General features: G+C 47.0%; 1 protein-coding gene across 1 annotated transcript; it reads left to right on the top strand.

Moving 5' to 3' along the window:
* Nucleotides 1-265: 265 nt before the first annotated feature.
* On the top strand, nucleotides 266-4,493 carry LOC144124266 (solute carrier family 22 member 7-like). The gene is made up of 2 exons (XM_077656905.1): nucleotides 266-898; nucleotides 4,377-4,493. The coding sequence occupies exons 1-2, from the start codon at nucleotides 266-268 to the stop codon at nucleotides 4,491-4,493; spliced, it is 750 nt and encodes a 249-aa protein (XP_077513031.1).
* Nucleotides 4,494-13,279: the final 8,786 nt, after the last annotated feature.

The following is a 13,279-nucleotide window of genomic DNA, read 5'->3' on the forward strand; positions in this document are numbered from 1 at the left end:
ACTAGAGCAGCCGGGCTAAGACGGCCGGAAAGGAGTTTTATTATCGCGCGCCCACCCCGTACAAAAGGAAAATGAAAAATGCTCTGCTTTGACGCCGAGGAAGACGACCTTTAGCACATCTCAATCACGTGCATTCGCGCTCTGCGATCAAAGAAGAAGGTTCTCTTTGAGCGTTCAGACGTCTTTCTGACGCCTTGCCCACCTACTCTGATAAGGACGCTTGCACCAGCTTGGCAAGCGGTGCTCCTGCATCAACGTCTTGAAGATGGACATAATCATCCCCAGGCGGTTGCTGACAAAATACATGTTGACCAGCGAGTCCTTCGACTGCTACAAGGCCTTCGGACACGGCGTCTTCCAGTGGCGGCTGATCGGCCTCTGCACCCTTGCAGCTTTCTTGATGAACATCAACGATCTCGTCTTCCCGCTGATTTCACGAGACGTGGAGCATTGGTGCAAGCAGTCGGCAGCCTCCAACATCTCGGAAGTCGCGTGGAGGAATGCAGCCGTGCCCGCTGCCATCGGTGAACGGTTGAGCCAATGCCTCCTCTACAAGCACCCCGAAGACGCAGACAACGCGGAGAGTGTCCCTTGCCAGGAGTGGGAATACGACGACGAGCGGGCGAGGACGAGCATCGTGAGTGAGTGGAACCTCGTCTGCGACAGACGGCTGCTCATGGTGGCAATCGTAGCCGTCCACAACGCCGGCGCATGTGTCTTTACGGTTGCTGCTGGTTCCATCGCAGACCACATCGGCCGCAAGCCCGTCCTTCTCGCTGGCGTCACTCTGCTCATTGTCTCCACAGTGGCTGGCTGCCTGTCCAGAACCTTCCTAATGCTAACCACCATAGGGTTCTTCAGCTCGGGCAGCGCCGGCGTGGTCATGAGCCTCGCCGCCGTGAGTTTCTTCGAAGTCACCATCCACGAAAACAGGCCACTCCACATTGTCGTCTCTGTAACGGCCGGCCTTCTGTTTTCTGGCTTCTATCACATCATCTTCGTGCCTGTCAAGCTATGGTGGACACTGACGAAGGCTCTTTTTCTCCTGCCGACTGTGCTCTCGCTGGCGTTCTTTTGCATCGCCAGCGAGTCACTACGGTGGCTAGTTTCGAAGGCGAAACTTGAGTGCGCCGAGGCCGTTTTGTTATCTGCCGCCGAGGCTAATCAGTTTCCGTACGCGCACACTGCATCCATGGTACACAAACTAAAGACCGACGTCGCCGTCAACGCTGAACGCTTGCCCGCCATCGACGAAGGCGTGCTCGGTGGATGCTCCATTCAGCGACGTGCAACCATAATGTGCGCTTCCTGTTTTGCCATCACGTTCACCTCGTTCGTAAATATATATACTCAGGTTCAGCGGGAAGAGCTTTGGATTCACCTTGCCACGGTAGCCGTGAATTCAATTGGCTGTGCATTGATGTACCCGGTGCTTAGAAGAGTTACCATGCAGACTCTAATCACAACATGCTTTGCAGTGCTTGGAACCGTTCAATGCCTGCAGAGCATTGCCGCCGGTGCTGAAGTGACGATTGTTATCGCGGCATTGATGTTAGTGTCTCAGGCAATATTCGTAACCGTCGCTGTTCTAAGCTTTGCCTATGTCCTCGAACTCTTCCCGACTGCCGTTCGCGGTATTGATATCTGCGGGGCATATGCGTGCGGTCGTCGGGGTGTTCTTGCCGCCATCGCCTGTCTCGCACTGAAACGGATCGGGCGTGTTGACGTTGTGTATGCCACTGCCGGACTTCTGCTTTTTACATCGATGATTGCCCAGCGTAGCCTACCTCGCGCTACCAGTGTCGAGTGCGCGAGACAGGCGGCCAGGCGACACTCTACTATATCTCTGCGCAGCATAGAACATATGAAGAGGAGTCTAAACTCTCATCTTCAAGATGCAACAAGAAGCAAGGCTAGCTCAGAGAGTCGGTCGTCACGAGCATCTGGCGGCCGCCGTCGGGAAGGCCATTCACAAGATAGCTAACATTGCGAAATAAAGAAAAACAGTGCCGACCATCCTGCTTCATTCCTAAACACTATTTTAATTTGCAAGCTCGGTGAGAATATACTAAAATATTTTTTATCAAGCCCACGTAAATTTTTGTATCCACAAAGCCCTTAGTTCACATGTATGTCTCAAGTGCTCTGTCCATGCCAGAAATAAAGTTCGAGTATTTGAGATTCCAAAATCAATGACGAACACAATATTTCGGCGAATATTATTTACAGGCAGAGCCGTGTTTTAACCAAAGAACTGTCAATCCTACGCCGTTTGTTAACACGCTTGCGGGGAAAAAAATTACTGCGATGAGCAAAGCAGCATTTACGTGTCACAAAGATTACTACCTGCAGCCGATCTCTAAACAAGGCAACTGAAACTAAATTTATAAAATCAGAAGCCGTAATAAAGTCAAACATGAACGCTACAACGATAGTCATTTTTGTGTATCAGTTATTCATGGTTTTGGTAGACATTACAGTTTATGAAGACCAGTGATCTTGGCATCAGTTCGGGGTTCTATGTGGTGCATTATTAAACGGATACCCCTTGACGTAACCTAAATAATGAGAGAGAGAAGGGTAGGAAAATGAGGACTTTGTTATTGCATACATGTGAAGGAAGCCAGCTGTCATTGACACCAAGAAAGTCATCGAGGTATTTTTTTTTATCGTGATTAATTTGTGGATTTGATAAATGGGAAATTAGTGGCGTGACCATTTAATGCCAGACATTTACATTATTAGAAAGAAGACAAGAAAAATTGGAGGCGACACTTAATCTCCGCCTCAGGGGTTTGACGCGATAGCTTTAGTGGATTAATGCTCGTATATACTGAATTGGTGAATCTCTACTTTACATTCATAGATCTCTGGAAGTCTTCATGCCAATCCTGGCACAATCGTGTAGCGGTTAAAAAATGCGGCACTACCTTGCGTTGGCAGGTGCTGCCACTAGTGGGGTTCGTGTGACCCATGGAGTTGCTCTTTCCGAGCGGCCATTCATTAATTTAACTGCCATCTGTCACGGTAGGCAGTTTGCTCACAATCCGGTGGGTAGTTTGTGATGACGCCGCAATGTCGCGTAACCTATGTGGCCCATCTGCCTCCTAGTTTTTTTTCTCTGAGGATTTTCCGCGGATTTTTCGTTCACGGTCAGCGACGCCACCGACATCGCATTTTGTGCGACCCGACTACCTTAATGCTATCGCGTTAAAATGACCATTTTCCCCCATTGGCAACCGAACCAATGACCTCCGCATAGCACATGGGATACTCGATCTACTGAGCTATTGCAGTGGCCATCCAACGCTCTACTTTCTGAGTAACCCTCGAAGTGAGACATTCCGTTTAGGCTAAATAACAAACAGCACGGCTCTCTTGCCGCAATGAAAAAATGCAGCCGATATTTCTCCACGGTCAAATGCGTATGTCATGCCGAGGAGACAAGAGAAGAGGCTGTCAACTCTTAAATTTCGCATTTGGCTTTGTAGGCCTCAGCGATAATTCTCTCTGCCGTCAAACCATCCCTCGCGCACTTTTCCATGGTATTCCCGTAGGGCTGTCGCTGGTAGGCGTTTGTGAACGGATCCGAAGAACTAATGCACGCAAGGATGTGCGTCGGGCTACGTGGTCTCTCGTGAGCTCGGAAGAGAACTCATGGCCTAGGATTCGTTCCGACTGCTCGCCAGAATGCACGGCCTCGGTGGATTACACCTGTTCATCTCGTCAATCGCCGTTAGGGTGTTCGAACGCGAGCTTAAGGCTTTCACGTTTGAACGATTCTAGTTGCCGAGACGCGCATTCATGTGTATTCAACAACCCGTGCGGGTCCATATAAGTGCTCCGAAGATACGTTTGTTGAATTTGTTTAATTTCTGTATTTATCTGGTCTCAGGATAGATCCACCACCCGTAGATGACTATGGTCGCTTCTCATGCCGGTCGCTACCTCTTCAGTTTTTTTAAGTGAAGGGTATTTTCTCGGATAGCAGCTTCGTCCCTTCATCTTCCTCGGTTGTGTTGTTCGAAAAACGGAACCAAACCTCATTCAGAGACGCGTCGCAGCCCCTTTGGCCAGCCGTGCAAATATAACCGCCCAGGCGGCATGGTAGTGTGTCACTAAGAGAAGTTCGTGCGTTCTACTAACTCACGGGCCGACGGATTGTGTGCGCGTGTAAAAAAAATAAGCGATGAGAAAGACGACTGCCTGTTTCAGCGAGCAGCTATGGCATTCAAACACTTACTTTCCCCAGCCTCTACCACCTCAACTGCATTCACCTAACATTATACGCGGATACATGTCCTTGGCGTGGCGAAATTCTCACCTTCAGGCACCTTACATGAACATGCTCAGATAAACCGAACCAATTAAAGCAGCACAACGCGGCGCTGAAGCAGTGGGAGGCTACTCCGGCCAGCGGTGCCCTGGAAGACCAGGAGGCGCTAGTCGCCATCGCCAAAGCATCGGCGGAAGCCACCGGAGTCTTGGACTGAGGACCCCACTCACAATTCGGTCCGGTCTTCTTTTTACAATTAAATGTTTATTTTCTCTCTCTCAGCTCACTTCGTAGTAAACATTATTACCTTAACTCCATACTAACTTCGCATGCCTGTGCAATAAATGGTTTATAACGTCGTGCCATACATACTATCTAAAAAATTTTACTGTCAGCATATGTACACTGATTTAAAGTGATTGTATGCGGTGTTTCACGTAACTTGAGGCAAGACTTGAATGCAAAAAGATGCAAAGATATCCAAACCCATTCTCTTCGTATTCAAAGAACACGTGCTATACCATCTTCGTGACGGACGCAATTGTACCTTTCATATTAACTCCGGCGCTCTATCCACGCCGCACATTGTTACTTTATCATTCTGCCTTCAATAAAGCCATCACTATCAATATCATAATTATGCTATCATTAAGCTTCTATTTGTCCAGAATATGCGAATGAGTCAGAAGCCAGTATTTTAACGAACATACAAAAACAAATGAGAACGGTCAGATTGGTGTCTAGGTAAAAATATTAAGAACAAAAATTCTATAGCAGCATGTTCTTGAATGGAGTTCGAGGTACAAAAGTACAAAAGACGCGAAGCGAGCGGGAGAAAAATGCTTTCACATTTTCAATACGTGACATTCGCAACACGGCCAACTAAATATGAATATTCTCTCTCTTTAACACAGCGAAAGTCTCTACGACAAGCAATCAGTGTGATACAGCTCTTATTTATATGCAGAAATAAACAACTATCATATAACAATGATAAAAAAGGGAAAAGAAGACAATGCGTATCTGCAGCAACTTGCTGCGAACCAAACTCATCTAAGCGAAAAGGCTGACGGGAATTTACGCCATGAAATAAGTACGTTCCAGTTCCCTCACTTCAGTTACCGCAACACTAAAAATGAATGTATGGTTCTCGCATATGTCCCAACACCGGTTTATAACCGGCGCTTTTTATTTTCATCACATCTGCGCTTGCCGAACGTGCACGTCCTAAAGGCACTGCTGCACTTGACACAAATGTCCGTCAGAGAGTCCTGCGATCCTTTCATACAAAGGATGTCCCAAATTTCCGCACTTAGGGCAAGCTTGAATTACAGAAGGAAACACAGTGAACGCTTTTATGAGCAGATAATGTAATATTAAATGGTATCCAGTTTGAGAAAAAAAAAGTGACTTTAGAAAATTCTTTCGCTGTCAATAATAAGGAAAGCACCTGTACATACACGCGACTCAGCGAATAAAGCGCCCAGATATTAGCATACATGCAACGCGCGTCTAATGAAACACCAGTGTATTCATTGCACGAAATTGAGCTTTGCATTAGGCAAATCGATTAAGGCTGTACATGGAGTATAGTTGAACAGTTTTTGCACCAGAAACTTCACCAAATACGCAACAATGAATGCCGGCCTGTCAGCGCAGCCCTATTTCATACACTCAGGCACCGGACTAATGGTCATCGGGATGAGGGCCGCGTGATGCCAACGACCTCCTACTGATATCAGTACTAGCCTTGCTGCTGGTCGAGTTTTGATCCCTAGAATACAGAGTCGACTTCATGTATTCTATGCTGTGGTGGCTGATGCATGGCTTCGCTTCCTCCTTTGCACAATCCACAGTAGTGGTCCGAGGTAGTCTGCGCTGTGCGATCACTGACGTAAAAAGCAGAAGTCCGGCAATGGCGAACGCAATGTCCCGGCGACCTGCTTGCTGAAGTGCCACTGCAATGAGGGCGGCGACAGCACCCAGACGACCACACGCATAGAGCCAGCAGGCAGCAGTTCCACGAACGGCCGTCGGGAAGAGTTCCAGGACGTATACAAAGCATAACACCGCGCCAGGAAAGTACACTGCCTTCGACACTAAGATCAATGCCTCGGTTGTGGCCGCAAATTCCGCGGCACTTGTAATGCTCAACAAGCACTGGAGAGTGCAGAGCAAAGCGAACCATAAGGTCATGACATTTAACATCCTCACTCTTGTAATCAGTAGGTACATAAGCGCGCAGGCAATCAAGTTTGCGGCAAGCGACATAGAATACATCCAATAGTCATTTGGTTGCATAGGAGTGTATACAGCGATAAACACTTTGAACATTACGGAAAAATAGGAGAGGCACATTACGAACGCTCGTCGCTGAACGGAGAATCCATCATGCAAAGCCTTATCGATAGCGGGCTGCCGCTGATCGTTCCTGCCTATCTCGGTCTTTAGTTTGTGTATAATGGACGCCGTGTGCTCAAACAAGACGTGGTTGGCATGGGCGGCAGCTAGCATAACGGCTTCGGCAGACTCCAGACGCGCCTTTGCCAATAGCCACCGTGGCGACTCGTACATGACGCAAAAGTAGGGCAGCGAGTACGCAGTCGGCAGGAGGAAAATTGCCTGCTTCAGTCTCCAGCTGAGTTTCACAGGTACAAAACTGACGTACCATAGTTCCGAAAGAAGAAGTCCAATTGTCGCGGAGAAGAGAATATGCAACAGCCTGTTTTCGTAGGTGGTTACCTCGAAAAGGCTGACGACTGTCAAACAGCAGACCACGCCGACGCTTCCCGAAGCGAAGAACTTGACGGTGGTGTACACTGCGAAGCTTCTGGACAGGCAGCCAGTCACCGTGGAGACAATGAGTAATGCGACGCTAGCCAAGAGGACGGGCATGCGGCCAATGTTGTCCGCGACGGGGCCAGCAGCGAGCGGAAAGAAGCTGGCGCCAGCGTTGTGGACAGCAATGATTGCCGCCATCAACAACCGCCTTTCGCAAACGAGGTTCCACTCACTCACGATGCTTGTCCTTTCGTGCCCGTCGTCGAATTCCCATTCTTGGCAGGGGATCGCCTCGGTGTTGTTTGAGTCTTCCGGGAGCTCGTGGAGGTGGCATTGGCTCGACCGTCCGTAGGCGTCCTCAGGCACAGCTGAGTTCGTTCTCGCGACTTCCGACATATTGGGAGCTGCCGGCTTCTTGCACCAGTGCTCCACGTCTGAGGAAATCACATGGATGACGTTGCTGTGGGTGTTCGTCAAGAAGAAAGCAAGAGTGCAGAGGCCGAGCAGTCGCTTCTGGAAGATGCCATGACCGAAGGCCACGTAGCAGTCGAAGGACTCGCTTGTCAGAAGGTGTTGTGGCAACACCGGCATGGGCTTGAGGATATGTCCCTGCTTTAAGAGTATAGTCACCCTTGTAGCGAGGTTGCTTGAGGCGCCTGGTATCAGGTACTCTGGGCACAGCTGCGTATGGGCGTGCGAACGCTTGCAAAAAATCTTCTTCTTCTCCCTCTTCGCGAAAGGAGTGCGCGCGTGCGTTCAGTGTTCCACACGTCGATCTCATTTCACAAGTGGGCTATTAGGGATCTTTAATTTGTTCAGTGTTAGACAAAAGCGCCTTGGGGGCATTTTTAGCTCGAAAGCTTACGAGTTGACAACAGTGGAAGGAGAAGCCGAATAGTTATTTCTTTCTTGCGCATTACCAACCGAGCAAAACGAGTAAAAGTCCTTTGTAAGGAAGCCATGGATGTGATCAGCACTCAACTACAAAAGGAGAAGAAAGCCGTGTCAATTTTTTTTTTCGTTGAGTTTGCTACGCAATCTTTTGAGAACTTGTGGTTATTTTGGAGCGAAAGCTGTCATTCCTTAGTTTTAGCCATGCAGCACACCCGCGGAATTTAGAGTGTCAGCCATAAGCACTTACTTAGAGATATTTATATTTTAATAAATTATTATACTTTCTAAATTTCTTTAATTTTGTTAAATTAGAATAAATTGTCATCCTCCAATTGAAGCAGTTCGCAAAGTGAAGAGGGGAAAATCCCCAGAGGAGGAAAAGGCAAAGACCAAAATGGAAGCGAGAGGGTTTGAGATGACTGGTGACCTGGATGCTTGGGAGGTTGTGGCGAGAGCAGAGGAATCCGCTACCTAGTCGTGGCTGCCACTGTAAGAATGTCGGGCCATAAAGCTACACCAAAGCTATAATAGCTTTCAGTGACTCGTCGGCTATGCCTGTAAAGCAAGCTATATAACTTTTTACTTCACCGATGGTTAGTGGAAACAGTTATGCATCTGAGGGCAATATGCCGCCATCTACCCCTATCTGCATTTGTTATGCATATATTTTTGACGCCGTTACAGGTCGCTCTTTAACCAAGTCCCAGCTCCTCCTTATTGCCGTGTTAGGATTAAGTATGCATAGTAAAGCTACCTTGCTTGCAACTACGGCCACTCACTCGACAGCATCATAAATTTTATTCGTACGCTCACTACCACAAGTTTCCAAGAGCTGTCTCGATATGTTCAGGAGCTGCTGTGGACACAGAGGCAACCCATTCCGCGAAGTGAGCACGCTCTCTCTGTGCATTAGGAAGATATTTTAATTCCTCGATATCCAAGCCGTTATAAAAACAGTGATTTCAGCCTGAATGTGTTTTTTGTACGTTTCGAGTCCACTGTTTCCTACCTGCAATGCCGCAGCTGCCGACCAAGGAGTCGAATTTTTTTTCCCACCTCAGGTTGCCTCTACAGTGAATCCAAATGTATGCAGCTCGTTGCTGCGTTTCTCAGCAGCTTAATGAAAACGCTCATTCGTCAGAAACCTGTAAGTTTTAAAATGTATACGGTCCAATCATTAAAGGTGGTTCCCTCTCAATCTTCCCCAGAGCGAATCATTCTTCCCCTGAGCGGATACTTAGCATCAAGCTGCTCTGGCTGGCTGATTTGGTTGGGAAAAACCCAGGCTTGGATGAGCAGGGGGCTGCCTCTATTTGCATGAGCATATCTATGTCATGCAGGTGTTGCATTGTGCAAGGAAAAAAGTACAGGCAATGCACCGATTTTTCGCTACTTTTGTGCGGGGCTCTCAATGGAAGCCTATGCGTAGACAATTTGTTTCTCCCTCTGGAGGCTGTTGGAGCTGGTCTTCAGCCCTTGTTCTTTCATCAGCTTGCTTCAAGGTTTTTCTTTTTTTAAACAGCAAACCATTCCTCCTTCCTAGCTGTGTTTAACAAACGATTAAGTGCTCATTTGCCTATTGTGTTTGTGCCCACAATCGATAGGAGTGAGGGGCCTTTGGAAGGTTTTCTTAAAGAAGTCGCCGACACATTCCATTTCCTCAATCTACGGTTTTTGTCAGAATTTCTATACAGAATATCCAAAGGCAGGTAAGAAAAGTTTTGATTGAGACGTTTTTTTCTGTACCGATGCATTGGAAGCCTTACCTCTCCTCTCTAGACAACAATGTATTAAAGCGGGTGCAACGGATGTGTATTCAGTCGGCCGCAAAGACTTTCTTTTTTAATCTTCACACGTCAACGTTACCAGTCAGAACGTGGCTTCGTGACTAAGGGACTTTTGTGTCATGGTCTGTCGACTTTTGCTTGCGTCAGCTGCCAGCAATTATTGATCATTGGTTTGTGTTTTTTTGGGATGCCATATTTTTCAGGGACATTCTTCGGCGGGCTTTCAAAAAAGACATTGAGATTACACCCTATAGTATAAGGTTTTCACCTGCAATGGAAGGTTCTATGGTTCCATGTGCTTTTTTCGCGTTCATGGGACTGTTTAACCTGTGGATGGGTCACATGACAGATCGCCATGCAGTGCCGCCACGTTCATCGAAGTCTCTGTTCGGAGGTAAGTGTGCTACGGTGCGGGGGTGTATGCGGCGCAGGATCGACCTCCTGCCTGGCTGCCTTTACTCCATGCGTGTGTGTGCCTCCCGGATATCTGAAGCAGAGGCAAAGTGAGAGCAGGATGCTGGTGCGATTGTGTATAATGGGTTGTGGGTTGCAACCTGGTTAAGTCGGGCTTGAAGCCTCCCATGCAATAAATGAGAAGAAACTGGCTCGTTGGTCTAGGGATATGATTTTCACTTGGGGTGCGAGAGGTCCCAGCTTCAAATCCCGAACGAGCCCGTGTTTGTTTGTTTCTTTCATTTCAAAGGAATCAAACGCCTCCTTTTCCTACTTGTTACTGCCTTTACACCTTCTAAACCCTGTCAGCAGTGCTTATTTCCTCTGCATCACAGTGGCTCGTTGGTCTAATGGTGGCCTTGTGTTTTGTATCGTAAGAATGCTTAGACTTTTCTTTTCGGCACTATTTCCATGCAATAAGGAACACAAAGAGAGTGCAGCTCGCTGGTCTAGGGGTATAATTCTCGCTTAGGGTGCGAGAGGTCCCGGGTTCAATTCCTGGACCATCCAATATTTTTGTGCGATTTTATTTTTATTTTTACATTACATTCACATTTAAATTTACATTTTTACATGTTTCTGTTTTGTGATCCCGATGCCCGGTTCACAAAGGCGGCGATGAATAGGACTCCAGGAACGCTCCCCTCCGCGTACGTTAGTGGACTGCGCCACGTGCTAACAAAGGGAGAGCGAAGCTAGCACCCCACCGCTGCTGCTGGCACACTTTATTCACCCCTGAAGAAGGGACTGAGTTGGTCCTGAAACGTTCGGTAAAGTTTAAAATATTTATTGGCGTCAGTTTTCTCTCAACTATCTCAATAACACAACCAGACGGACTTCCGTCGAAGATGTTTCGTTCAAATCCTTTTACAGTGTGCTTTGGTGTTTTCTCTCCTTGCAAACAGTCATAAGCAAACGAAACGATGAACACAGATGTAAAGATAGACACAAATGGAAAGATAGACTAAAACAACGCTTCGCGTCCGTATGATGCTGGAAAAGCAAAGTTTTACTGTTGTATAAAAGGAAAGAGAGTGGAATCGAAATTCAGAATGAAATAAGAAAGTGAGTTATAAGCCTTGATCCAGACGAGGCTGCAGTAACCGTGAAAACACCCTTAAATGGGAAGGTTCCTTTCGTGCAGGACAAATTTATACTTCCTAAAGCCGTAAAAAATAAACTTACTACTTAAGTAAACAACAAATTGAAGCTGTGCCCTACCCACTGATGGCCACAAGACCGGAACGCTCCTAGCTTATGCCGTAAGGCGATCTCTGTTGGCCGAGTTGAGAAAAACAACCCAAGAAAACTCAGTCTCGCGAGCCGTTGCCGGGCAGCGAAGAATATTTTACGCGATTCATCAAGCAAAGTCTGGAAACACGATCTACTTAGTAAAGCAAGTGCTCCTTTTGCTTGCTTTCTGCCTCAATGGAAGAGACGGCCAGAGGACTCCCGCACTTAGCAGCCTTGCCTGGCGAAGACTGCTCATGAAAAACTGCTCACGAGACAAAACTTGTCCGATTTACGTAAAATTGTACATTAGAGCAATATTTTTTTCTTCTATAAAAAGATTTGAACCGACGCCGTTAGCAGCCCGATGCGGTAACCACTCGGCTGTATCGTTTTTTAGGTTTTCTGCAGGTTCAGTCAATTCCCCACCACTTTCTTGCTCTCCGTTCCGTAAATGTCGAAGTCAACTTGAGGAAGAATTACATAAGTGAAGGAGCGCGAAAGAAGAAGCCCGAAGGCGAAGCGACAAAGAGAGAGGAAAAAACGCTGAGGAAAGGGAATCCCGATATGATATGCAAGAAAAGACTCTATTTGACGTGTGTTGCATTTCCGTTTTTTTTTTTCGCCATTAATCTGTGGTTTATGTACATCAAGCATGCGCTGAGCCGCTCACTGCGCGGCACTGTCAGGTGTCCTTCAACAACGCAAGTGAAGTCGATCCTGGTGATATATGTGCAACGATGGCGTAGCAAGACATTACATTCTTCCCTAATTACGAACCACAAAAATATAATAGTTGCCTAACAGCTACAATCCAATATTTATCGCTTAGAAACAGTTAACAAATGAGAATGAGTAAAAGTCTGCAAACATACAAAGATCATCCAAATCCCAGGCTACCATCTGCGCTGGCTGCCTTCGAGGGTGCGACGAAAAAAGAAAAAAGAAGAGCTGATTTGTGACGGCGCAGACTGTGTTCTAGTGTCGCGAAGAAAAAGAACTTTGTCGCATGGTGTGTGTGCCGCGATGCATGGGGGAGACACACAGGGCGTCCGGCGGTACTTCTTCTGGTATCATTTGAGACTCTTAACTGGCTCTTACCGCAATTCTTCTTTAGCAACTCCTACTATGCCGACGCTGAAGCTGAGCTTGGTGCAGATTTGGGTTCAAACCCTTTGTTTGAATAGCGCCTGCGGGCTTCCCATCTCAGACGGCTTTAAATGTTCATTTGGGGTATGACCATATACACGTAAATCAGGTCCGCATGGCACTTTCCACAAGTTTTTTTCAAAACATGTCCATGTCTTCCCCATGCAATTCTCTTTGCCATCTCGGAGCACCTTGAGCCCTTAAGCTTTTTTTTATCATCCCGAGCGTCAACGAGAGTATATGTTTTTTGGCTCCATGCGACCGCTGGATTTATTTCTACTTGCGCTTGCCTTCATTCAGCGCAAGCGAAAAAACTTGACTCACTTTGCAGATTATTTCTTTCAGACGGCGTACATTTCTTTATTTTTCAAGCTTTGATGTAATGCAAGAGCTTTGTTTCTTTTATAAGCCTATGAAATTTGGGGGTGGCAATAAATTGCTGGGCAAACTGTTTCTTTATCCTTTACTGATAAATTTCGAGCAATGCATGATGGACGCACACTTAGCACTGATGCTCTATGTGTCGTCAGTCTTACTCGCTGTTGTAAACTGTATCGTATAGTCAGTGCTGCTGTTAAAATAAAAGCCCGGCGAGATAAAAAATAAGCCTGTAGAACGTTAAATTGTACATGGCGTGCAGGCTCTTCTAAAGGAGTGAAAAAGTTCAGTGGTGCCATGAAGGTCCAGGCATTTTTATCAAGTGTCCACT

The sequence above is a fragment of the Amblyomma americanum genome, chromosome 3, assembly GCF_052857255.1.
Source record: "Amblyomma americanum isolate KBUSLIRL-KWMA chromosome 3, ASM5285725v1, whole genome shotgun sequence".
Lineage (NCBI taxonomy): Eukaryota > Metazoa > Arthropoda > Arachnida > Ixodida > Ixodidae > Amblyomma > Amblyomma americanum.